The sequence below is a fragment of the Vanessa cardui genome, chromosome 26, assembly GCF_905220365.1.
Source record: "Vanessa cardui chromosome 26, ilVanCard2.1, whole genome shotgun sequence".
Classification (NCBI taxonomy): Eukaryota; Metazoa; Arthropoda; class Insecta; order Lepidoptera; family Nymphalidae; genus Vanessa; species Vanessa cardui.
The window spans coordinates 6,165,067-6,192,770 of NC_061148.1; the positions used below are offsets into that span (position 1 = coordinate 6,165,067).

General features: G+C 35.8%; 2 protein-coding genes across 5 annotated transcripts in view; both read left to right on the forward strand.

The window, feature by feature from the left end:
* Positions 1-15,180, forward strand: part of LOC124540729 (glycerol kinase-like) — a 48,310-nt gene extending 33,130 nt beyond the window's left edge. For 3 of the 4 annotated variants that reach the window (XM_047118416.1, XM_047118414.1, XM_047118415.1), the window contains exons 6-13: positions 706-815; positions 1,712-1,817; positions 2,576-2,768; positions 7,509-7,686; positions 9,383-9,463; positions 9,818-9,942; positions 10,928-11,065; positions 11,467-12,269. In XM_047118416.1, coding sequence (XP_046974372.1) covers positions 706-815; positions 1,712-1,817; positions 2,576-2,768; positions 7,509-7,686; positions 9,383-9,463; positions 9,818-9,942; positions 10,928-11,065; positions 11,467-12,080 — 1,545 coding nt within the window. In that variant the 3' untranslated portion in view covers positions 12,081-12,269. Of the gene's footprint in view, positions 1-705; positions 816-1,711; positions 1,818-2,575; positions 2,769-7,508; positions 7,687-9,382; positions 9,464-9,817; positions 9,943-10,927; positions 11,066-11,466; positions 12,270-13,538 lie in introns of those variants that run through there. The other variant, XM_047118417.1, reaches the window with a different exon arrangement.
* A 3,052-nt stretch (positions 15,181-18,232) lies between these two features.
* LOC124540838 lies at positions 18,233-20,090 on the forward strand. Its single transcript, XM_047118564.1, has 3 exons — positions 18,233-18,356; positions 18,472-19,653; positions 19,880-20,090. The coding sequence occupies exons 2-3, from the start codon at positions 18,514-18,516 to the stop codon at positions 19,973-19,975; spliced, it is 1,236 nt and encodes a 411-aa protein (XP_046974520.1). The 5' UTR covers positions 18,233-18,356; positions 18,472-18,513; the 3' UTR covers positions 19,976-20,090.
* The last annotated feature ends 7,614 nt before the right edge of the window (positions 20,091-27,704 follow it).

Sequence of the window (27,704 nt, forward strand, 5' to 3'; positions counted from 1 at the left end):
TATACAGATACGGGTACAGTCAAGTGACAGACGGACGGACTTAGTACTAGCATCTGTTTAAACATTTGGTCACGGAACCCTAAAAAAGCGTAAACTTGTATGTCACCGTTAGATATAGCGAAAAATAATGCGTTAAATTGCATTTAAATTTTACGGTTCACAATATCTCGTTAGATTACAATCTCACGAGATAGATTGTAATCTAACGAATTTTCTAATCTTACGGTGACATATACATTCCATAAAAATTGACCAGTTCCACCAAACTTGTACTCTACTTCAATCGTGGAGGAGAGGACTGTCAAATTTATTTATTTGTTTATTTAATGCCACACTGTATAAATATCATTACAGGATTGTGCCCCAATTCGATATTACAGCACTTTAAAAAAAACAAATTTAAAACATCTATCCAAGTTATAATAATATATATAATACTAAATTGTATATGATATACTCCAAGCAGCAATTATTATGTATATGTTCACTCATACTGTAACAAAACAAATCCACTCTGTCTGCTATCGCATTGAGAGTACGTACAAGACCTAGCTCTTACCTTACCCTTAGTTCATTGTATCCTACCATACCTAAGACAAATAAAGCTGGGTACATCAATGGGTAGTAATTAATCTAGGATAACCAAGTTCTTGATCTTAAACGTAAGATATGTGGGATTGTGAAATTAAAGTTTATTATTTGTAGAATTTAACCGGCGGTGTCCACGGCGGGCTTCATATAACCGACGTGACAAATGCTTCACGGACGCTACTCATGAACTTGGAGACACTGAACTGGGATCCAATGTTATGTAGGTATGTATAATTTCGAATTATGGACCCCAAACACTTGATCTTATACCGGTTACATCTTATATTCTGAACTACCCGTGCCCCCGAGCGTACGCCTTTAAATATAACATAAAAATAATTATTGTAGACTTATTATATCACTTCCTATTATATCAGTTATCTGCCAGTGAAAGTCCCGTCAAAATCGGTCCAGCCGTTCCAGAGATTAACCAGAAAAAAAAGACAGACAAACCAATGTTATTTTGGTATATGTACCTTGTATATGTATTGAGTAAAAAAGGGCTATTTTAATATTACAAACAGACACTCCAATTTTATTATATGTATAGATGAAAGATTCGTTAACAAACGATGTAATTCACTGTAGCAATCTTGTATGGCACTTTGGCATCACAAAAATATCACTGGTACATTGATTATAATACAATTATTAATGATTGGAAGGCAGGAAATAATTGAGCAAACATTACCACCCAATGGGTAGATGAAAATCCCCAGTGTATTCAAATCCATGAATGCCATTGTCATTCATTGATTTTTGGGGGTTTCAATATCATTATCATCATTATCATTATTATCCCTACATATTATAAAACAAAGTCGCTTACCGCTGTCTGTCTCTATATATGCTTAGATTGTCTGATATGTCTGGGTAGGTAACGCCCACTCATTAGTTATTCTACCGACAAATAACAGTACTCACTAGTACAAAAACATACACAACAGTTGTAGTGTTCCGGTTTGAAGGGTGAGTGAGCCAGTGTAACTACACTAGCACAGGGGACATAACATCTTAGTTTCCAAGGTTGGTGGCACATTGACTATATAACCGTGTGAAGTCGGGGCGGATCGCTATTGTTATTATAAGTATGGTATTAAAAATGATAATATTATTACAGGTTATTTGGCATACATAGAGAATCATTACCGCAAATTCGCAGCAGTGCAGAAGTATATGGTATCGTCAAGGATGGCTCCATATTGGACGGAATTAGGATATCAGGGGTGAGTTCATACTTGATCTTTCTGGTTACAGCCGGTTACTGGTTATCTCTTGTTATGGGATAGTGTCAGTTACAATTATTACGTTGACTAATCTGAGGAACTATTTTTTTGAAATTGAAAAATTAGCTTTCCTTCTCTTTAAAAATTAGAAATTTTCACGCTTTGCCATTTAACAAAAACAACAACAGCCTGTAAATTTTCCCACTGCTGGGCTAAGACCACCTCTCCCTTTGAGGAGATGATTTGGAGCATATTTCACCACGCAGTTCCAATGTGGGTTGGTGGAATGCACATGTGACAGAATTTCTATGACGTTAGACAGGTGTAGATTTCCTCACGATGTTTTCCTTCACTGCCGAGCACGAGATGAATTAGAAACTTAAATTTCATACCTTCTGGAGATCGTTGAAAATCATCTGAGAAGCATCATTGATGTTTATTTTTTTTTTACTGAGCGAATCTCCATTAGGGATTGTTGCACTGTTGTTATAATAATATTTTTTTTTGTGTAAATTTATTTATTGTGTCTTTTTTATACTCTTTTTAATCGTGAATAAGATTGTTATTGTGTTGTAGTGCGACTTTGACCAATAAATATTTTATTATTATTAAATTAAGCACATATATATAGTGGTGCTTGCCTGGGTTTGAACACTGATTTATCGGTTAAGATGCACGCGTTCTAACCCGTCATCTCGGTATTGCCATTTAAATTGCTCCGTAAATATCCTGGCTCAATGGGCAAATCTCCTGTCCAGATCCTCGGCAACCAGCAGTCAGCGCTGGTGGGTCAGAACTGCCTGGCGGCTGGGCAGGCTAAGAACACATACCGCACAGGATGCTTCCTGCTTTACAACACGGGTGCGCGTCGCGTGGCGTCAGCGCACGGTCTTCTCACCACCGTTGCCTACAAGCTCGGCCCCACCGCGCCTGCCATCTACGCGCTCGAAGGTACCACCCGACTGTTCGCTGCCGTCATATATGTGTCATCTTAGATGGAAAACATAGTTAGATGACTATCTCGTGAGATTGTAAACTATAGAAATGTTGTGAACTGAATTGATTGCAATTTAGATTGTTATCTATCTCGCGCTGTTGTTAAGTGTCGGATAGTAGTTTCAATATTTTGGTTAGGTTAGAGTTTTTATAGAAATAAAAGTAATGCGTTAAATTGTAAACAGTATGTTACGGTTCACAATCTTTCGACAGTTTACAATCTCGCGAGATTAGATTACAATCTAACGGTATTTATAATTTTACGGTGACACACCTATATATCATTGAGAACATTTCTGTCAGTATAATGTTGTATCAAAGTTGTTTATTAAATATAATATGATAGTAACGTCACCATCACCCAAACATTGACGCCATAAGAAATATTAAACATCGTTAATGCACTTCCTTCGTACCTAAAGTGTCAAGTCTCATGTACAGTCAGAGTAAGAACCTTCGTCAGTTTTCAAATTCATTCCTTTATCAAGTCTTAAACTCTTAATACTTTTTGAAACTAAACATAAAATCATTGCGACGCAGTATGTCATTCTCGATCGGTAAAGCAGATTATCGCTCATACTGAGCACACGAAAATATATCTTAAGGTGACGAACCTTTTCTTATGCTGACTGTACCTTTCATTACCCTAACTTACACTACCTCTAAACACAACAACCATTACTGTTTGGTGGTAGAATACTTGATGAATGGACGGTACCAACCCAGACAGGATGGAAATGGTTCCCTTAAAGATACGCCCCCAAAAACCTACCCCACCATGCTTAGAACATACGTGTCAAAATACCAACCGTAGTTAAGAATTAACAACATTAAATGCTTAAATATATACAAATATGAAATAACACTAGTTACTGTATAAATCTTGACCGCTTGGAATGGTGGCAAGAATGCTAGCAGCATTTCCCCGTTGAATCGCAATTCCGATCCTCTGGGCAAAAAACGAACTAGCGCTCCTGTCACCAGTGGAGGCGATGAGGCGAGGTGTTATACTTTTGATGAAGCTTTTTGCACCACTATTCCAATACTACTATTTACCGTAGTTTACAACAACAACAACAATAGCCTGTAAATTCCCACTGCTGGGCTAAAGGCCTCCTCTCCCTTTGAGGAGAAGGTTTGGAACATATTCCCCCACGCTGTTCCAATGCGGGTTGGTGGAATACACATGTGCCAGAATTTCTATGAAATTTGTCACACACACACGCACACGCACACACACACACACACACACACACACACACACACGCTTATCATATATGCTTATGTAAGTTAGTCTTCTGGCACAGGTGCCATGCTACACTTAAAAGAAGGCTCCAACCTTTACTGTTTAGACGAAATAAGCTGTCCAATCCAATCCAATCCATCAGCCCATTTCCGTCCACTGCTGGACATAGGCCTCTCCAATTGCACGCCACTGAGATCGTTCTTGGGCTACTCGCATCCAGCTCCTGCCAGCCGTCTTGCGTAAGTCGTCACTCCACCGTGCCCGAGGACGTCCTACACTACGTTTGCCGAGACGCGGTCTCCACTCTAGAACACGTTTCCCCCAACGGTTATCGGTTCTGCGGCAAATATGGCCAGCCCACTGCCACTTCAGCTTACTAATCCGGTGGGCTATGTCGATGACTTTGGTTCTCTGGCGGATCGCCTCATTTCTGATGCGATCCCGCAGAGAAACGCCGAGCATAGCCCTTTCCATAGCACGCTGAGCGACTTTAAACTGGTGGACCAGCCTTACCGTGAGTGTCCACGTTTCGGCTCCGTATGTCATGACGGGTAGGACGCACTGGTTGAAGACTTTCGTCTTAAGGCACTGTGGGATTGACGATGTAAAGATTCGACATAATTTTCCAAACGCTGCCCAACCTAGCTGAATTCTTCTATTCACCTTGTCCTCAAGGTTGTTTCTACCAAATCGCAGAGTCTGCCCAAGGTAGACTTATTTTTGAACAACTTCGAGGACGGTACCGTGTATCGCAATCGGTTCCGGTAGAACATGTTCATTGAACATGACCTTGGTTTTATCCAAGTTCATCCGTAGGCCGATACGCATAGAAGAATCAGTCAGATCGTTCAGCATTTGTTGTAGGTCCTGCAGCGTTTCTGCTACGATGACGATGTCGTCCGCGAATCTCAAGTGAGAGATGTATTCGCCATTGATGTTGATGCCACGTCCTTTCCAGTTCAGCGTCTTGAACATATCCTCCATTGCATTAGTGAACAATTTGGGGGAAATAACGTCCCCTTGTCTCACTCCTCGATGCAATGGTATGGGATTTGTTTGCTGATTCTGTACTCGGACGGACATGGTGGCGGCTTCGTAGAGACATCTCATCACTTGGATATATCGCCAATCAACTTGGCAACGCTGCAGGGACTCCAGAACAGCCCAGATTTCAACCGAGTCAAAGGCCTTCTCATAGTCCACGAATGCAAGACACAGGGGCCGATTATACTCTTGGGACTTCTGTATAATCTGCCGCACTGTGTGGATGTGGTCTATGGTGGCGTATCCGGTCCGAAACCCGGCCTGTTCTGGGGGTTGGAATTCGTCGAATCTTCGCGCAAGACGGTTCGTGATCACTCTTGAAAACAGCTTATAGACGTGACTCAGTAGGGATATGGGACGATAGTTCTTCAGCAGGGTTTTGTCTCCCTTTTTGAAGAACAGGACGACCACACTCCTGCTCCACGCCTCCGGAGTTCTCCCTTCGAAGAGGACAGAGTTAAAAAGCTTTTGGAGTTCCTTGAGTACCGGATTACCTCCTGCTTTTAATAACTCTATAGTAATACCGTCCTCTCCAGGGGCTTTTCCATTTTTAAGCTGTTTAAGAGCAATCTCGATTTCGCCAACACTGACTTCAGGCAGGTCTTCTGAGAAATGGCGTGTTAATGTAGCTCTAGAATCCTCATTTTCGGGATCAGGTCGAGGTGCATGCGATGCGTATAATTGGCCGTAGAAGTCCTCTACTTCCGAAAGAATTGCCGTCTTGGAAGAAACGACTTCTCCACTTGATGTGGTCAACTTCGTCAGGTGGCTCCTTCCAAGAGATTGTACGAACACCTTAGACCCCCGATTCTGCTCGATTGCTCTTTCAATCGTAAGAGTATTGGAGCACCGGAGGTCGTGTCGTACGCGCTTGCTGATCTCTCGGTTTAGTTGCCGCTTTTCTGACGAAGTGACAGGTGGGTTTTCACGTCGTTTCTTCATTAGCCCTAAGGTCTCTTCTGAATGTTTGGACTTCCTGCCCTTACGCTGCATGCCACAAAATCTTGTACCTTCTTCCCTGAGAATTCGAACTACATTTTCTAGGGTCTGGTTTACGTCTGTTGTGGTTTTCACGGCAGCGAATCGGTTCTCCAGGTTTGACTGGAACGTTTCAGATCCCGCAATGGGTTGGAGCAGCTTTGGTCGGAGCGTGGACTTCATCAGACGGACGCGCTCGGCCCTAAAATCGATATTCAGAGAGCCTCGGACAAGTCGGTGATCACTACCGGTATTGAACCTGTTGATCACAGAGACGTCTCTGAATATGTGCCTCTTGTCTGTCATGATGAAGTCTATCTCATTTTTGGTCATAGTGTCGGGGCTTTGCCACGTCCACTTCCTTTGGGGCTGTTTCTTGAAGAAGGAGTTCATCAAGAAGAGTCCCTCCCGTTCGAGGAAGTTGACAAGCATTTGCCCCCTATGATTCCTACTTCCAAATCCATGGGGTCCTACTACCGATTCGCTGCAATTCTGTACTCCCACTTTAGCGTTAAAGTCCCCCATGACAACGTTGTAGTGGGTTTTCGTGGTGAAGTGGAGGGCCCTCGATATATCATCGAACAATTCTTCCACTTCATCGTCAGAGTGTGTCGAGGTCGGTGCGTACGCTTGCACTACCTTGAGGCTGTACCTCTCGGTGAGCTTTATTACGAGGTACGCAACCCTGTTCGACACACTGGAGATTTCCACAACGTTGTCAGCTAGGGACTTATTTACCAGAAACCCAACGCCACCTTGGGATTGTTGGTCTCCCTCTCGGAAGTACATTAGGTGGCCCGAATCGAGGGTTACGGTGTCCTCTCCCTCTCTCCGGACTTCACATAGCCCTAATATGTGCCACCTAATTTTCCCAAGTTCTACCTCAAGTTGCGCCAGATGCGAGTCAAGCCGTAGCGTGCGTCCGTTGTACGTCGCAAGGGTCAGTCGGTTGTGGTGGCCTCCCGTAGCCCGGTGATTCTTAGCACCCCCCGTCCCGCCGTTACCATCATCGCCACCATGACGAGGAATAGCGGGGCTGCCGGGAACTGGGGGCCGTGGCTTGTGTGAGTGCTGCATATAGAGGATATTGCCCATAATCGCCACGCTGGGCAGGCGTGTTGGCGATCGCAGAACGTAGCTACTCGCACCGGTGACGCTGCTGCCCGTCATTGGCCTGTGGTATTTAGCTACGTTTATATTGATGGTTATACCGCCATCAGTCGGTCGCCAGAGCCTCGTTTGCTAGTTGGCAGGATGCACCACGGGCAGGTGAGGTTGGCTTGGGGCGCTAAGATGTAATTTGCGCCCCCTTACATCCCTAAATAAGCTGAATGAATAAATATATATTTTTTTTATTTTCATTTAACCACTGGGCCATCTCTGCTACGTACGTACCGTAGTTTAATAGGATCGCATTAAATGTCCAGGGTCGATAGCGGTGGCCGGCGGCGCGATGAAGTTCCTGCGCGACAACCTGAAGCTGATCAAGGACGTGAGCCAGGACACGGAACACATCGCCGGGCAGGTGTTCTCCACGGGCGACGTGTACTTCGTGCCGGCGCTCAACGGACTCTACGCGCCCTACTGGCGGAAGGACGCTCGCGGGTAATGCACTTATAGTACCGTTGGTCTAAAGCCATATATTGACATTTCTGAAAGTCAAACTCAAATTCTTTAATTTAATGTCCTTATTAATTTGACGACCTCCATGGTTGAGTAGTGTGTTCGATTGCCAGCCGAGTCAATGTAGGTTACCATTAGTTTTCTATGTTGTCTTGAGTCTGAGTGTTTGTGGTACCGTCGTTACTTCTGATTATCCATATCACAAGTGATTCAGCTATTTTGTATTGGGATCAAAGTAACTTATGTGATGTTGTCTCATATTTATTTATTTATTGTATTTATTATTACATAGATTATACAGAAAAAAAATGAAAAAATTTAAAGAACACAGTGTAGTTAGCAAGGGGTTCAGCTCAGTATAAGCTGTGCTAATGCACAGCACTGATTTTCAGATGGCCCCTGACTATTGGGAAAACATAAACACATGTGCGCACACGACAATAAATAAATGAAATTATAAGAACAAAAACTAAAACTAAAAAGCCCTTATACTAAAAAAAAGAAACATATTACACAAAAAGAAAAACATCACAAGGAACTTAGAGATAAGATAGACAGACAGACTTAGGCATAAGACATTAAAAATGATTAAGTATATATGTATAATGTATCGTTGGTTTAAGGCCACATACTGACATTTCTGGATTCCAAGACAGACTCAAATTCCTTTATTCAATATGGAAGCATTGATTATTGATATTCAAAAAAACATTACCATCGGTTTGGAAAAGGTATATGGAAAGTGTATAATACTTAAGGCTTTATTTTTGACCATTTTATTTACTTATATTGAATAGAGTAATAGTAAGGATCGTTTTCATTGTCAAGGTGTGCTATCATCTCAATATTGGTTCGATAAACAGTTATTGGGTCTGGTTGGTTGGAAATTCGCTTCCACCATCTCGCATTGGAACAGCTTGGTTGAATATGTTACGAACCTTCTCCTCGAAGGGAGAGGAGGCCCTAAGGCCTCTAGGTCTAAACCTAAGACCAGCAGGGGGAAGTATACAGGCTGTTGTTTTTGTTGTTGGGTTTTTCGGTGAAGAAATTCTCAGTAACAGTAAAATAAATATAAAAAATATAAATATGAGACAACATCACATACATTGCTCTGATCCCAATTTAAGTAGCTAAAGCACTTGTGTTATGGAAAATCAGAAGCAACGACGGTACCACAAACACCCAGACCCAAGACAACATAGAAAACTAATGATAATCTACATTGACTCGGCCGGGAATCGAACCCAGGACCTCGGAGTGGCGTACCCATGAAAACCGGTGTACACACCACTCGACCACGGAGGTCGTCAGTAAGAGTGAAAGTTGAATGTATGCAGTGTACAAGCATGTAGAGCTGTTGAGCTGAAATCTTTTCAGTCGTATTGGATTTGCCGTTCCAAAGAAAGTGTAGCTGTGTTTGGGCATACTTTTGTTCACTATAATATGTCTTGCAAGATTGGCCGTTATCGAAACCGATGAAAATTTCAGAATCATCATCAGGTCTCTGGATGTGCATTCAGCTGTCTTTATAATTACTATATTGATTTATCTAGTTTTAACTTAAATTCATGTATATCATAATGAAACAAACTTGACCCTGACTCTTAAAAGCAAGCAAAATCGCAGTCGATAACTAGTTTATAAATCAATTCAATGTTTTTCTTCGATTCCCTTCCAGTATAATCTGCGGTTTGACAGCATTTACGACGAAAAATCACATAATTCGAGCTGCTTTGGAAGCGGTATGCTTTCAAACTAGGTGAGTTACATCAAAAATATTAGAAATAAGTGTCAAAAGTGATATTTGAAATAAGAAATTAAAATATAGAAAGTACAAACTGTACCTATCTTGCTCCCACGTGGGTTCCGTAGGTATGAACTAATTTTTAAATAAAAATAATTACTGTTAATCATAGAAAATTGGCAAGTTTTTGAAGGGACTCTCATAGTGTCCAAGGTATATATAAAAGTATGAAAAAAGAAACATATACATACACATACATTACTATTTATGTATACCATGTATAATATATAATATTGTATTATAGATGTCATGAGAACCAGTGGATTTCTATCAAATGGTCAATGATGCCTCGATCGATTTCCTTTCCAGGGATATCCTGGAAGCGATGAACAAGGACTGCGGCATGCCTCTGTCTAAGCTCCACGTGGATGGCAGGATGACCTCCAACGATCTCCTGATGCAGCTTCAGGCAGATCTCACTGGGATACCCGTGTGTGAGTTACATATACATAACTTTATATGTCTGTGTATTTCATAATCAATGAAAAGAGTAAAGTAATTAAATACTGAACAACATCACATTACTCTGATCTCAATATAGCTAAAGCTCTGTTCTGTTATCAATAATCACAAGTAACGACGGCACCACAAACACCCCGACCATAGACAACATAGAAAACTAATGAATTTTGTCTTAAATTTTCGCGATTATTACACATTGAAATAAAACTAGTTTTAACGGATTTAAATCGCGTATATTAATTATTTTTATCATTCCGACGTTTCGAGCACTTTACAGCGTTCGTGGTCACGGGTAGACTTTAATTTTATTTGATGTTTCCAGTCCGTACTGGTTCATATAACGTTGTCTTTAATTTTCACGATATATTGAAATAAAACTACGATACGACGGTACCACACCCAGACCCAAGACAACGTAGAAAACAAATGATAATCTACTTTGACTCGGCTGGGGATCGAACCCAGGACCTCGGAGTTGCGTACCCATGAAAACCGGTGTACACATCACTCGACCACGGAGGTCGTCAGATTTGCAAAACCCATTTTACAAAAACTTGTTAGTTTTCCAAATGCTGGATCAAACACCAAACCCACCAGATCGGCATCCTGTTTCTCCGACATACATATTAATAACATAACAATATGTTTCTTTTTTATGATATAGATTCACGGACGAGCATATGGGCCACCCGATGGTAAGTGGTCACCATCACCCATAGACAATGAAGCTGTAAGAAATGTTATATATTCCTTATCGTCAATGTGCCACCAACCTTGGGAACTAAGATGCTATGTCCCTTGTGCCTGTAGTTACATTTGGCGGTAGAATAACTGATGAGTGGGTACCTACCCAGACGGGCTTGCACAAAGCCCTACCACCATGTGACTCAGAGCGCCATACAGTACTGTAGTGATTATATGTTATATGTGTTTGAAAGTGTTCATATGTCGTTCCAGTGCGTGCGCAGTCGTGGGACATGTCGGCGCTGGGCGTGGGCGTGGCGGCGGGCCACGCCGTGGGCGTGTGGGCCGTGGAGCGCTGGCGCCACCACGCCACGCCCACGCACACCTTCCTGCCCACCACCACGGACGACGGTCAGTTTGTGAATATAATTAACTATAGCATTTTGTATCTATAAGCTTATAAATATGTAATTATCACGAAAACAATTTTATAGTCTTCTTATATAAATTGTAGTATTATGTTGATATTTTTTTTTTTTTAATTTCTTTTAATGTAATATTAATATTTTATTGACATTGTTTACTGTATTTTATGTCTGTGTATTTTTATTATTAGTATTACAGACAGACACAAATTGGTATATTGTCAAATTAAATGTAAACTAAGTAATTATTAATAATGTTTTCATAGTCAACTTAACTAACGCATAGGTTAACTGTAATATTATATACAATTTTGTCTTTAAATAAATCTTAATGACAGCCATTTATTATAAGCTATTTAAATAAAATACATTATGTTTGTATCACAGACCGCGACGCGCGATACACGAAGTGGAAGATGGCGGTCCAACGGTCGCTGGGCTGGGCGAGTACGAAGAAATCCATCACAATGACAGGTCAGGCCAAAAGAAAGAGTAGCATGTTCCAAAGCTCCGACACACTGACCCCGCCCGACAGTAGGAAGACCTCCTGGGACATAGACAATATAAAGCCGGACATAGACAACATAAAGCCGGCCACAGACGAAGGCGTCGATAACTATATCGAGGAGCTAATACAGTATTCGGCGCGGAAATTCTCGATTTTCGTACCCCTTAAAGGTCCGAAAGATGAGCACACGATATTAGACGATGCTGAGTATTATATGAGTAAGAAGGAATGCGATTATGACATGTGCCAGTGTTGCCAGGGCAAAAAAAAGATACAGACAGACTGGAAGACGATTGAGGAAATAATTGAGAACGATCCCGAGATTATTTTCGATAGCGACGACAATCCTATAGTCGTCGAGCCGGTCAAAGAGCATTTGTACGAACCGGCGCCGTTAGTTGGGACTAGTTTGAAAAAACGCATGCAGTTGGAAAAGTTGCCAGTTATATTTAAAAATATTTGCAATAAATTCACGAATACGTCACTGACGTGAAAACTTTTTCGCGAATATAATATCGAATATTCTGATTTTAATCATTGTTTTTTTTTTGTAGTCGATACTGTTATGTATAGGTGTACTACACGTATAGTTTTTAAATTATTTTTAATTTTAATATCTGTAATGGCTCACGTACAATAAGGCTACTAACTTGACCTCAGAATAAAAGTATTATTTTACCTACTAAAGGTCTTTAATTTTTTTCAACTTTAATTTCATACTTGCATGCTCTTGCATTCGTTTTACCAATTATTTTGCTTAAACACATACAAATATAATTATATTAACGGGAAATTCATAATTAAAATTACTAATGGGATTCGTTCATTAATTTATATCAATATAAATGATAATTAATTTAAGAAAAACATATAGAATGATCCAAAAGTGCTTTTTTTTAACACCCTTTGAAAAGGTTATTTAAAAAAAACTTTTAATTCGAAAAGATTCCACTTTTATGTAATCTTTCAGTTTTTGTTCGATTATTAAGTTTATACAGGCTGTAGTCAGAAGTTTTTTCGGTCAAAACCTATATTGTCTGGAAATTAAAAAATTATGATTGCTTTTATAGCATATTATTTGTTTGAGAACATCTCAGTACATGACATCGTACTACGTTTACATCTACTTTGCCTTAAATTTATTTAACCAGTTAAATAGTTTTGTCTAGAATCCGTGATAGTAAAGAGTGCCTACTTTTTCTCAATATAGTTTAAAATGCTCGGCTAACTTCTTGTTATCAAAGATAAGTTTAATTTATTATTTTAATATAAAAATAAATCTTTCTGGGACAAGATACTTTATATCATACACAGGATGAATATTTTCAGTGTATTGTCTGTTTCATATTGTTAAATTAAAGTTTTAAAACTCAGATACATAACTTACGTTAGATAGTTTGGCCAGTAATTGAGTATCTCATGTTTTATATAGTTGAGAATCATCATTATATTTCATTTATTTAATTAAATCATCCTATCAAAACTGAATATCAATAAAATATTCTATTTTACAAATTATTATGACATATATAATTGATCACTTACGAAATGACACAAACATTGTGACGTCACATCGGTAGTTCCCCAGTTATATAAAATTAACCTTCAAATTCCCTATACTAAATCTAACTTCATTTTTATATTCAAATACCACGTGCTAATTCAAAAGGATTCTCTGGTCTGGTGTTGAAAGGGCTAATATCACTAATGCATTTTGGTAATCAAAGTCGAAACAACGAATATTTGTTGCCTGTTTTATATAACATACGCCTTTTTTGTCTTTTCAATGACAAAATGTAGTTTAGATTTTACTGAAATAAGTCCTTAAGTCCTTTTAAAACTAGACCACTGAATTGTAGACTTTCGTTTTTGTACATATCAATGCTTGTTTATTAAAAATAATGTCTTTAACGCCATGTGATTTTGAACTTTTAATTTTTTTTTTTTACAGAAGAGAGATACAAGCTATTGGCGTCAATTCCTGCTACGCTATATCTCATTGGTAGTTTCACGATGCTAGTCGTATCGAATATACTTAAGGATAGGTGATAAGTTGATAAATAGCTTTTACACTGAAATTTCTGGCAATTTCTGTGTTTACAAAGACTAAACTCTTTATATAATCCTTAACAATTTGACGATAATTTTGTTGGTAAATACAGTAATGCCGGTTACATTGTTTGTAACACACAAATTGCCAAATTTCCTTTTGTGGACACAGCATAACATTAAAGGTGTGAACACACTAGCGCTATCTCATCTATGCGATCGATTTAAATCATTTACAATAGGAAAATCTACTTCGATTGATAAATTTTGATAATTGAATGAGTTAACATAATTACCAAGATTGATTTTATAATTTTATTTATTTCAATATTAATAAATGTAAATAGTAAATCTATAGAATTGTATAGAATTTTAATAAATTATTAAAAATGGTGCCTGAAACAATTATCGCTATTTCGATTATAATTCAAGATCAATTATATTGTTAAGTATAAACACAGCGCTTACTTATGGTACATAAATACTTCTTAGTAAATATTTTACATCACAAATGTATACTAAGCACCGGCGTTGAATTTATCTGACCGTGGAATTTAAAAAGTATAAATTTATATCACACTCAGCGATGTAAGCTTTTATTGCTTTTTTGTTTATTGGAACGCATAAAACATGCAGCGCTTTTAAAAGTTTCGCTTGATTGTAAAATTGACATATAAATAATGTATATATTACCGCCAGTGTGTTCGATCTTTGATGTTACACGTTTTCTATTCCAAATACCTATTTATAAAATCAAATCCTATTCAAACAATAAGAATGCTCAGACAATACTTTTTCTATGTCTCGATTTCTTTATTTTCACAATCAATTAAATTATGACATATTTATTTAGTATATAAAACTTTGTTAATTTAATCATTGACTAAATGTGCATTTTATGTTGCCATATTAAAAAATTACTTTTTATACCTACATTAATAAGCTATGCGTTTTCGATATGTAACTATAATAATAATTTATTTAAAAATGTGTTTTTCCCTAACATTATAAATGTGAGTAAGCATTTATTATTCATTAGTCAATTTCATATCCTGTGTTCAAAGTTATTGGATTTAAATATTTAAAAAAAAAATTATATAATTGTATTGATTAACATTTAAATCATACTCCGTAGTTAAGACATTTTATGCATTTAATGTTTCTTTGTGAATACATAATAATCCTGACCGCTAATATAAATACTTCAATTATATATATATATTAGTGAATAAATATTTAAATTTAGAACAATAAGTCTGACAAAAATCAGTTAAAAATTCTCCAATCGCATTGCTTAATCCCGAATATATATATGTCATATCTGTTCTGTCATTTATTCTGATTATTTCTATGTCTAGATAGATTGTCAAAGGTATATTAATAGTGGTGGACAGTTTGCCTATAAGTACACGCACACTATTAAAGTAATATGACGTTTGATGAATGTAAAGCATAGCTGTCACTCACACCAAGATAAAGTTTTGTCGTTTGTATTACGATACTCTATCTAGATATTAATAATCTTTGGATTTCAGAATGGTTGTTATAGTTATAGTTATAGTAGGACACAAATTAGATGAAGCATCGGAAAATACAATGGAATGAAATTAAAAACGATTACTGCCGATTTACCCAACCAATAGAAATAGCTCCCTATCGCGCCATTCAACGCTATTCGTCGCTATAGATTCACGCGTCAGAGAAAGCAAGTGCATGTAAATCGACGTGTCAAATTGACGAATATATTAGGTTATGTGACATTACAAGTTACTACGTTTGTGCAAAGATCATATTCGCATGAGAAATAAATATTTATAATTTGGGATAACGTACTTAATTCGGATGTGATCGGTTTTACGAATTTTGCCGATGCTACATCTAAGTTGTGTCGTACTATACTTCGTTGTTAATAAAAAATATAGTTCGGGATTTAGCAATCGATCAGCGCCATCTATTGGTTCTAGTTTGTAACAGGCATTTATTATCTCTGTAAGAAACGTGATCAACTTCATCGCACCATATAACGCAGCTCAATGTTAGTTAAGAAAGTATGATTGAAAAATTATTATATACAATCCAAATATGATTAGAAATAATGATTAATTTTTTTTATATGAACAAAAAAAAAATATTTTTTTGCTAACCCTACTTTGCAATTTTCAATACACTACCTATTTGGATCGTGTTATAATTATTTCTGCTACTATATTATCGTTACATAACTTAGATATATGACATGTCATATATTGTATTGTATTATGTAAAGGTTTTTTATTACAAAGAAGTCTGTCTTTTTACCAAGGGGGCGTTTCTTTACGTTTAATTAGTTTGTGTGACTGACTGGTTCGTACAAGTTGTCTTAATTGTGGGAAATGCTTGACTCTAAAGAGAGAATTAAATACAAACTAGATATTATTATTATTATTTTATATGAATGCACGGTCATAACACAACGTAAAGATGCGCCTTCGTGGAAGAATAGACTATACGATTGAATTAATAACGAATTTTGCTACTAAATCTTAATAATGTTTGAAAATTTCTTATTGTTTTGTAAACTGTACAAAATCAAAGAAAGCACACTGTTAGTCACAATTTCATTTTGCTGAATAGTAAGGGTATATAGCACAATTTGATATCTCAGTTTGAACAAATAAATTAATAATAATAATTTAATAATATTTTTGTCATAGTCAAGTTTATTATGTACTAGATAATAATCTGTGTTCCTTTTTGTTCTGGAAGCAAGTATCAGACAATTAGCGCCATCTATTGTAGATTTATGAAACTATTTTGAATCCTGCATGCGAATTACTACGAAGTTTTAATTTTATAAGATGAATTATGTTAAGTAACAATGATATTATAATAATAATGTAAGAAAAAGTCAATAAGATATCAAACAGAAATTTTAAGGTCAGCTTCGAGTAATTTAAAAGTTATATTAAACGATTTAGAGGGTGTTCTGACACTTAAATAACTTTTTAAATAGTTATGGTTTAAATATCATCTCTGACAACTCATAGCATATTTGACAAATTTCAAAAAAACATTTGACTGTTTTATTGTTCGTAACAATAGATTATGACTATTTTAATTAATTTCAATGTTATTAAATATAATGTTTTGATGTCATAAATTACCTTGGCAGAATATATTCCGCCCATCGGCTTAGATAAACAAGCCATAAAAAAGAGCTATATAGTAGTTGCATTGTCAACAGTTAAATGGTAGATTATATCGTGCGGTGCTACAATTCGCCGTCAGATGGTACCAACTCATTTCCCGAAGATATATAGGAGTTACACTCGCTCGATTTTTTCTAACATTTTCAAAAAGTTTCACTGTGGTTACGACTGATATTGCCAATAAAAATATATATGATCACGTGTAAAACCTTAGTAAATAAATTTTAAATAATATATATGTATCATATAGATCGCGAAAGTGTGCAATGTAGTCTAGGATATATTCATTCCCGTGGATCTTGCATTTCGAACGAAATTAAGGCTGCGTATCCACTAGAGATGTGCGAGGCTGTGTCCAAGAAAATAGACCAATAGGATCACTTAATTCTCTTAGCTCTGAGGCTAAAAGAGCTTGGTTTTGGCACGTGATTAGCGACGTAAGCTTACCCCACTACATCGCACACCGCCTGTGTATACCACACAATACTTGATTGTTCAGCTAAAAAGCTATACATCTTCGTACCTTTAGTAAATACGCAGCCTAAACCATTTATAATTTACGATTATGTGATATTATTATACTTTTTTTTTTTACGGTACTTAAGTCATTTTTGGTTTGGGAACATTTTTACGTTTGGAGGTTTTATATGTTATAAGAAAAGAAATGTTTAAATTATCGAGGTTATTTCTCAATTTAAGACAATTTTTGGACTTTATGTTTTTGTACTATAATTTTGAATAATTTAATCACAATCATGTAATTTTTATAATGTTAAATCAATTTATTATTTGTTTCTTTTAGCTAAATATAAATAAAGAATTTGTTGGTTTATCGTGTGTTGTTTTATTGACGAATACATTATTTAATTTAGACAACAATAACGTGAACTTGTTACCTCTACTGACCGCCTCTAGAGGGTTAGTAATAAAAAGAATTATAAACCCTAAATGCAAAACTCCTTTTGTATATCACAATTAATCAACAACACAATTTTATTGACATTATGACAATGTAAATTGGAGGTTTATTTAGGGTCCCAAATTATTCAATAGTATAATAAAATGCCAATTTGAAGTGACTTGAAACAATAATATGTATAAAAACTCGTATGCTTGTCACCTGGACTATTAAAGAAATAATACACTGTGCTATACTATACCTCAACACATTTTCAAATTTTAGCGCCTAACTGTTCTGAAATATTACATTTTAGGACCCTCCTCTTAATATTGATTTAAAACAACTTTACCTTCATTTTAGAAGAACTCTTCTTTAGAAGTACTCCTAGTAATTATGCTGAAAATTTATTGCATTAATTTGTTTAAAAATATTTACAATCTTACAAAAGGAATACATCGTTTCTGATTTGATTAGACAATCAATGTTACCAATATTATCAACGTAACCGCGAAGGCTAAAATGTCAAAATCACGAGTTTTACCTTGATTGGAAATTAATTTAATGTTATTTAATTTATTAAAATATTTATTTTTAGAAAGTTCACACAGTCTCTAAGGATGATAATATAAAGGTAAGGATGCCTACCTACATTATGCAAATTAATAATAAGTACCAATTATTAGAAAAACGTTAGCAAAAATTGTTATTATTTTTATATTTATTTTGATTATATGAAACATTTTCAGTAAACAATATTATAAATCAGAATATTAATAGAAGAAGCAAAAATGGTTAACGACTTACATATAAATGATTTGCCTCTGGAAACAATAGTGGAAATACTTTTGAAAATTGACGGAAAAACATTAGGTGGCTGTAGAAGAGTCTGTAAAAGATGGAAGGAATTCATTGACGAAATAGATTATCTATGGCAAGAGATGTGCCGCAAGGAGTTCACATATTCATCTAAAATCGCCAAAAGGAAAGCTGGAACCGATTGCAGCTGGTACCACATATATAGGAATCTTAATCAATGGTCAGATTTGACAAAAATCGAAAAAAACATTAAAGAATTTTACAAATTCAATATACACGACAAATCTCATGTCCTAGATATTGACTATGGGATATTGCCTCTCAAAGATTCTAAAGGAATAATATTGTATGACGTTAGCACCTTTAAATATATACCTGCTGCTTTGCCGGAGAGAAATTGCTTAAAAATTGTTAATAATGATAATGTAACTGTTGTACAAATAAAATCAGGTATTCTTATTCAAAGATCGGCAGACACCCACCCACCAAATTATGTAATGGAAGAATTTTTTAAGGCCGATGATTTTGTTTTGACCAATGATATGTTATATTTTTATAACAATAGAGATATTTACAAATGTGATCTGTCTAGTCAAAATTTGACTCCCATTCTTATCCTACACTGTGATTATGATATCAAAAATATACAACACTGCAATGATAAAATACACGTTTTTACAGACAGCGGTCATATTGTAAACATAACTAATAGCAAGGAAGTGACCGTTAAACCAATAAAATGTCCAGTTGAATGGATAAAACAATTAAAATACATCCGTGCGGTAAACGACAAAAACTTTGTATGTTACTCGAGAAATATATTTAAAATTGAAACAGACAAATACCAACATCTGTATTTGGAGTTCCCACTGGTCACTGCTTTATTTTTTTATGTTGATGTCGTCTTAATCGGGACAAAGGCTGGTGAAATTCTGCTCTATAGGTTGGCAAGTCAGAAGAAAGCGACTCTGCCTATATTTGAAACGTTAGCGACATTACCGGATGGAAAATATGCAGTTCAATTAGATGTTATTGAAAGGAAAACAGGGCCAACGATAATTGCTTCAACGTTTTTTGAATTGTTCCTTCTGGAAATGAACTTTTTTCCTAATGTAAGTTACTTCTGTTTCTGTAATTTACATATACTTATATACACATTAGTATAAACTGAAGACTCTTTTGTAGTCATTGAGTGCTCAGTATAACTTATGTATGTGTAAATGTATCTCTATATGTAGATTAATGTTCAGAATTATATTAGCTGCTCATTACACATAGGACAGATAATTAAATTGACTAGACAGTATTACCAACATAATAAATTTAATTTATTTTCAGGAACCACCACCAAAACAGTCATTTTCAAAAAATAAAATGCATATGTATAAAAGGTTGCTGAAACTTAAAAACAGGTTCCAAGCACCTCAAGTTTGAAAGTCTGAATTAATTTGAAGATGAAGAAATGTTAATTGTAATATAATTAGATCAAGTGTTTATTTAATTTATTCTAAATTGTTAATTATAAAGTTATTTTTTCTTATAAAGAAACTGGTTATTTTCTTTTATATAAACATTATAAATAAGAATCAAAGATTCAATAATTTCAGTTTTAAGTAATGTATACTAAAATCAATAAATATAATAAAATTGGAGTTTCTGTTTGTAATATAAAAATAATAGTTTTTTACCAAAAGCGTATGTATGTGTACATGCCTATACCAAAAAAGGTTTTCTTTTTATGGTATAAGTTGGCGGACGAGAATATGGGCCACCTGATCACCTGGTCACCATCACCCATAGACATAGACACTGTAAGAAATATTAACTATTCCTTACATCGTCAATGTCCCACCAACCTTGGGAACTAAGGTGTTATGTCCCTAATGCCTGTAGTTACACTGGCTCACTCACCCTTAAAACCAGATCACAACAATACTGAGTACTGTTATTTGGCGGTAGAATAACTGCTACAAATAACATACACAAAGCGCTACCACCAAGTAAATTTTTTTTGTCCGTCTGTCCCTTTGTTCCTTTGTCCCTGGAACGGCTGGACCGATTTTGACGGGACTTTCACTAGCAGAAAATTGATATAATGAGTAACTTAAGCTTTTTATCATGAGTAACGTAAGTTATCGTTGCCTATAACTTTTTTTATTTAGTTCGTGATTTTTTTTATTTAAATAAGAATGAAAGATTCAATGTACCATTAAAATTACAAATATAAAAGTATCTCTGTCTGTATGCTAGTAACATCAAGTAACAAAATCAAAGTCAGAAATCTTTATTCAATGTAGAGATATTAAACTTGCTTATTGATAGTCAAAGAATCCTGAGAAGAATCGACGCAAGAAACTCAGTAGGATTTTTTTTTAAATGATAGTTTTACAACTATTGTTTTCATATGCTAAAAAAAACAAATATAATACATACACATACAACAAACAAATATACACATAATACATACAAATATGCACATGTGGTAGAATTTCGATGATATTAGACACATGCAGGTTGCATGTGTCTAATTTCACGATGTTTTCCTTCATCGCTGAGCACGAGATGAATTATAAACACAAATTAAGCCCATATATATAGTTGTGCTTGCCTGGGTTGAACCCGAAATCATTGTTTAAGATGCACGCTTTCTAACCACTGGGCCATCTGTCCTAAGGTGTACAATCAACTAAATCATTAGTGTTGTAATATCCTTTAGCACACAGACTCATTAACTGTTCTTTTAAATTTTACAATTCAACAAATTGAAACTCATTTTGTCAAACGAGTAACTCACTCGTTTAACAAAATACAACAACAACAGCCTGTAAATTCCCACTGCTGGGCTAAAGGCCTCCTCTCCCTTTGAGGAGAAGGTTTGGAACATATTCCACCACGCTGTTTCAATGCGGGTTGGTGGAATACACATGTGGCAGAATTTCTATGAAATTTGTCACATGCAGGTTTCCTCACGATGTTTTTCTTCACCGCTGAGCACGAGATAAATTATAAAGACAAATTAAGCACATGAATCAGGGGTGCTTGCCTGGGTTTGTACCCGCAATCATCGGTTAAGATACACGCGTTCTAACCACTGGGCCATCTCGACTCTTAACAAAATGAGTTTCAAGAATTAAATAGTATGAATAACGGCCGTTGCATCTAGTAATGGAGAAACGATTGCGCTTCATTTCGCAAAAGCGTCAACGAGATTGTCACGATTCGACACTGACTTTGATAAACTCAATAAAATGTGAGAAGTGAGATTAGGGATAACTTGATCAAAACTAATGTTCCGAGTGGTCGATGTTGTTTGGAACGTTGAACAATTAAAAGTTGTTATAGCAAATGTGCTTAAGGCCTAAACGATTTTGACGACGTCCGGTAAGATTCGATTTTGGCATTTTATCCCTATTATTTTATGTGGGGGAGGATGGAGGGGAAATTTGTGGCTCACCTGTGCTCAGGACGCCGTGGGCGCCCCGGCACACCGAAATACACCGGATCGTTTTCGCATGCTACAGTGACGCCCTGACAGTCAGCCTGCCTACGCGGGCCTCCAATTTATAGGAGGGAAAGTTTAAAGAGAAAGGTCAACGGGAATTTGTTCTTCGACTCCTGCGCTCGTGGAATGAAACTTTTCTTTTATTATTATTTCCCTTCTTTTTTTGTTTAATTAGGAGTTTATAATAATAATAGTAACAGCCTGTAAATTTTCAAACATCGCGAGAAAACCTGCATGTCTAATTTCAACGAAATTCTGCCACATGTAAATCCACCAACACGCAGTTGAGCAAGTGATGGAATGTGCTCTTAAACTTCTGCTCCAAATGAGAGGAGGTATTATCCCAGCAGTGGGAAATTAAAAGGCTGTTACATTACTTTTACTTTACTATGATAGAATTGTTCTCTTAAGTATTTGGTCTGCTGTTTATACTATATAAATATTTAATTTTATAGTACAGGATCCGGGGCCTATTTTGTCACTTGATTACTATCAAGCTAATTTTCCGTGAGTAGCTTCATTTTGATAAGACGCCCAACAATTTCCTGTGCGAAAATTCTCGATATTGGTAGCTAACAGAGGTAGCAATAATAAAATATGTCGATTTGATGATTCTCAAATATTAATTACTAACTGGATTGTTTTTTATTAAATCTTAAGATAATTATCTAAATTATTTGAAAAAATATTTGTCCTACAAAATCTATGGTTTCATCAAAGAGTCCTCCCCCTCCAACATGTATTGATAACGAGATCACCAAAAAGTATTACTAACCAGCTGATTTTTTTTTTATTACTTAGTTAATATATATATAATGTCACGGTCATATTGTCCTACAAATTCCGTGGTATGTTATCCCGGTCCTACGGTCAGAAATTGTTAATACCATAAGACCATTTTTCTCATTACTAACTGTAGGACAAAAATATTACATAATAGGTTAGTGTGTTCAGTGCCCAAATAAAACAATGTCCTACAAAAAAACAGGTATGTATCACTAGTCCGACAAAAATTGTCATTTTTTCGTTTTCCGATTTCTAACATAAGATACAGTGAGAAAATCTTTTTTAAAATTTTAATAAGTTTATTTTTTTGAAAAATGAGGTACAAAAATTGGTGTATTGGTGTATTTATAGATAATAAAAATTAATCTTCATCTTATTCATCCGATGAATCATAATCTTCGCTACTAACATCGCTGTCATCTTCATTTGTGTCACTTTCCTCACTTGTGATATCTGACTCTATAATAACATGAAAAAATTAAGTAAATTATATAATAATGAATAATCAATCAATAAATAACAATAGTATAAATAGGTTACCTTGTATTTCAGAAGATAATTCTTCAAAAGATGGACTTTGGGGACCATCAAACCAATAGTATTCATATTTGCCATCAATTATTGTCCATCCAAAATTTTCCGGCAATTTTTCCGTGGGGTACCGCATATGTGCGTTACACCATACATTGCAGATAAATACAGTTCTTTTAATTTGTTGTAACAATTCTTCTTTTGTTGGTGGCAAACTGGAAGGATCATATCCTACGATTTTTTGTTTTAAAATTTTTTCATTCTGATTTTTTGATCTATATCCTTTTTCAAATAACTCGTACCGTCCTTTGTTGATATCATTTTTTATTTTTAATGAATACACTCTGCATACATACTCTTCAATAATTTGAAATACCTCATTCGATGTTGTTACTGCTGTATTTTCAATGTGTAGGAGTTGAATAAAAGCCTCTTGAAATTTTTTATTTTTCTTTAAAATACTAAAAGGTCTCTTTTTTCCTTTACGAAAGAAAGCGGGATTATAATCATTTCCTGTAAAAATATGGCATATAGCGAGTGAACAAGATAATTGATCCCCAAGTTTTTCATACATTTCATTTATGTTTAAGTACATTTTTTTTTTACTCGTGCTTAAATTAATTATTACTTGAATTTCATCTTTTAAATACTTAAAATTAGCCAGCATTATTATTGGTATATCAGAATCTGTACAATGTATCTGCACACGATAGTTAGAATTTAATTGACAAATGTGGTATACAATTTTGGTATCAGCTTCTTCATGATAACACGAGAGGTTATAGTCAATGACTCTTTTTATTTTATTTTCACTAGACACCTCATAAGTGTAACATTGATCATAGTTAAGTTTAACAGTTTTTCCTGTGATCAATATAATAAATTCGTCCCTTGTCCAATCTTCAATTAAAAATTCGACAAATTTTTCTTTAAAGTTGTTGCTCCTCAATAATTTGCAGAAATCTGCAGGACGATTAGAGTCTTTACGTATTACGTCATACTGTGTGTCCTCTTCACCTCTCAAATCCTATTCAAAATCTTTAATACTGGGTTTTTTGTATTTGTCAAATATAATATGTACTTCTTTTCTGTTATATGTAAGTATTTTTAATATATGCATCGAGATTTTACCATATTTGTATGGAAGGTTCTTCAATGTATGTAATAAATAAAATCCATCTACTAAGTGAATGTCTGCTTCTGGAGGATTTAGTATTTCAGTTTGATATTCTAGTAATTCATTAATAACCACAGATTTGGGGGTCTTGCAAATTGTTCCATTTGTGTGACAAAGTGAAAATGGAATAGGAGCTAGAGGATAACTTAATGCTTTTTCTATATCAATTTTATTTTGTAGTGACGCATAAAGTAGACGACCAATCGACCGTAGGACCGGGATAACATACCACGGAATTTGTAGGACAATATGACCGTTACATTATATATATATTAACTAAGTAATAAAAAAAAATCAGCTGGTTAGTAATAATTTTTGGTGATCTCGTTATCAATACATGTTGGAGGGGGAGGACTCTTTGATGAAACCATAGATTTTGTAGGACAAATATTTTTTCAAATAATTTAGATAATTATCTTAAGATTTAATAAAAAACAATCCAGTTAGTAATTAATATTTGAGAATCATCAAATCGACATATTTTATTATTGCTACCTCTGTTAGCTACCAATATCGAGAATTTTCGCACAGGAAATTGTTGGGCGTCTCATCAAAACGATGCTATTCACGAAGATTCAGCTTGATAGTAATTATTTTTACATCAATGATCTGTACTACTACTTTTGACCGTAGGACCGGGATAACATACCACGGAATTTGTAGGACAATATGACCGTGACATTATATATATATTAACTAAGTAATAAAAAAAAAATCAGCTGGTTAGTAATACTTTTTGGTGATCTCGTTATCAATACATGTTGGAGGGGGAGGACTCTTTGATGAAACCATAGATTTTGTAGGACAAATATTTTTTCAAATAATTTAGATAATTATCTTAAGATTTAATAAAAAACAATCCAGTTAGTAATTAATATTTGAGAATCATCAAATCGACATATTTTATTATTGCTACCTCTGTTAGCTACCAATATCGAGAATTTTCGCACAGGAAATTGTTGGGCGTCTTATCAAAATGAAGCTACTCACGGAAAATTAGCTTGATAGTAATCAAGTGACAAAATAGGCCCCGGATCCTGTACTATTAGTGAAGCACCGATTATAATATTAGCGGAATTGCAGACTACCCGATTAGTTTATTGTAAAGAAACTGACTAATCGGTGTCTAGATTTGATTTGTACAGGTCCGAGACGTGTTCAAAATCATGCATGCTAAGTATGTAATAGAGTTTTGTGATAGGTCTTTGTGCTAGTACGTCCGAGCGAGCTTCAGTACCAATCATCAAGTATTTAACTGCCAAGCAGTAATACATGGCAATGTTGTGTTCCGGTTTGAGGGCGAGTGAGTCAGTGTAACTACAGGTATTAGAAACATAACGTTTTAGTTCCCTAGGTTGATGTCGCATTGATGATACTATAATAATAATGGTTTATGGAGGACCTCCGTGGTCGAGTATTGTGTACCAGTTTTTATGGGTACGCTAATCCGAGGTTCGTGTTTGATTCCCGGCCAGGTCGATGTATAAAAAGTTCATAAGTTTTCTTGTTGTTGTCTTGGGTCTGGGTGTTTGTGATACCGTCGTTACTTCTGACTTTCCATAACACAAGATATTTAGCTACTTATATCGGGACCAGAGTAATGTATGTGAATTTGTCTTATATTTTTTATATTTATTATAAACTAGCTTTTGCCCGCGACTTCGTCCGCGTGGAATAGTGACTTCCGGCAGAAAAGTATAGATAGCTGTGCCTGTGACTTCGTCAACGTGTAACTCCTTGTGTGTTATTAAATTAAAATGTATTGGTAATATTATTTTCATCACGTTCACATGGGGCTTAAGTACCTATAGAACCAAAATACTTTAGCGCAAAGCTTCCGGGTAAACTATATTGAAAGTTGACCCGTCCGGCACGTGAACATAAAGATTTCTAGAACTGCTAACACGGGAAAGAGCAACGTATAACTGACCATGAGAGAAACAACTGACACCGAGATCTACTCCGGCAACATGAAAAGTCTGCCCTTGAGCCTTATTAATTGTCATTGCATAACACACTGAAACTGGGAATTGCGTCCTTTTAAATTGGAATGGAAAATTATTTGGTATTAAGGGTATTCTGGGAATAAAGACGGTTTCTCCTGCACCGCAACCTGTTAAAATTTGAGCCTCGATTATATTTTGTTGCAACTGGGTTACTTTTAGTCGAGTTCCATTGCAAAGTTTTGGTGGTCTTAAATTTCGGAGTAGAATAATCGGAATGCCAATTTTTAAACAAATTTCGTGAGAAGGAAGTCCGGGCATATTTAAAGAATTTAAAAATTCTATCGGGTAATTAATAGTTTCTTGTTCATCGACCATTCTATTTATTGATCTATAAACTTTGCTTTCCCCCTGTATGTTCGACAGTATTTTGTTATTAATCTCAGTTGCCTGATCATTGCGAGGAGTTAAAATAGATCTTTCGCATAGCCAAGAACTGTCCCTATTCAATATATTTGTTACGTCACCGTAAACTGACGATATAAGATGTGATTGAGATTGCACTATACAACATAATTCAGGCGTCAGAATAAGTTTTCCTTGGTGTAGTTGTGGATAGGTACCTTCACCAATCTTTAATAATGTATCAGAAAATTGACTATCATCCGGGTTATCTCCAGTTCTCACTCGCATGTTTATAGTCAAATGCACCGACTGTATATCACGCCACAAATAAGAGCTTTTCAGGCAAGTCCTAACCTCATCAGCTCGGGTTCCCCGTGGTATTACCGGTAAGGTTTGTCGGAAATCACCACAAAATAAAACCGTGATACCGCCCATTGGTCGATCATTTTGTCTTATATCCCTTAAAGTTCTATCTACTGCTTCTACTGCTTTTCGATGGGCCATCGTACATTCATCCCATATGATTAAATTACACTCGCGTAATACCTTAGCTTTGTCACTATTTCTTGAAATACTACAGGTTGGACTTTCCGTGCAATCTAAATCAATTGGTATTTTGAACATTGTGTGAGCCGTTTTACCTCCTGGTAGCAATGTTGCAGCTATCCCGGATGAAGCTACGGCAAGAGCTATTTTACGTTGATTTCGAACATAAGCCAATATTAATTTAGTCAAAAAGGTCTTTCCAGTTCCTCCAGGTGCATCTAAAAACCATATTGTTCCCAAATTATTTTGGACACTTCTGCACACGCGATCATA

Excerpts from the sequence above, each read along its gene's own strand:
- LOC124540838 (XM_047118564.1), top strand. The coding sequence starts at position 18,514 with ATGGTTAACGACTTACATATAAATGATTTGCCTCTGGAAACAATAGTG. Across the intron at positions 19,654-19,879 it reads AAATGAACTTTTTTCCTAAT|GAACCACCACCAAAACAGTC; the intron begins GTAAGTTACTTC and ends ATTTATTTTCAG.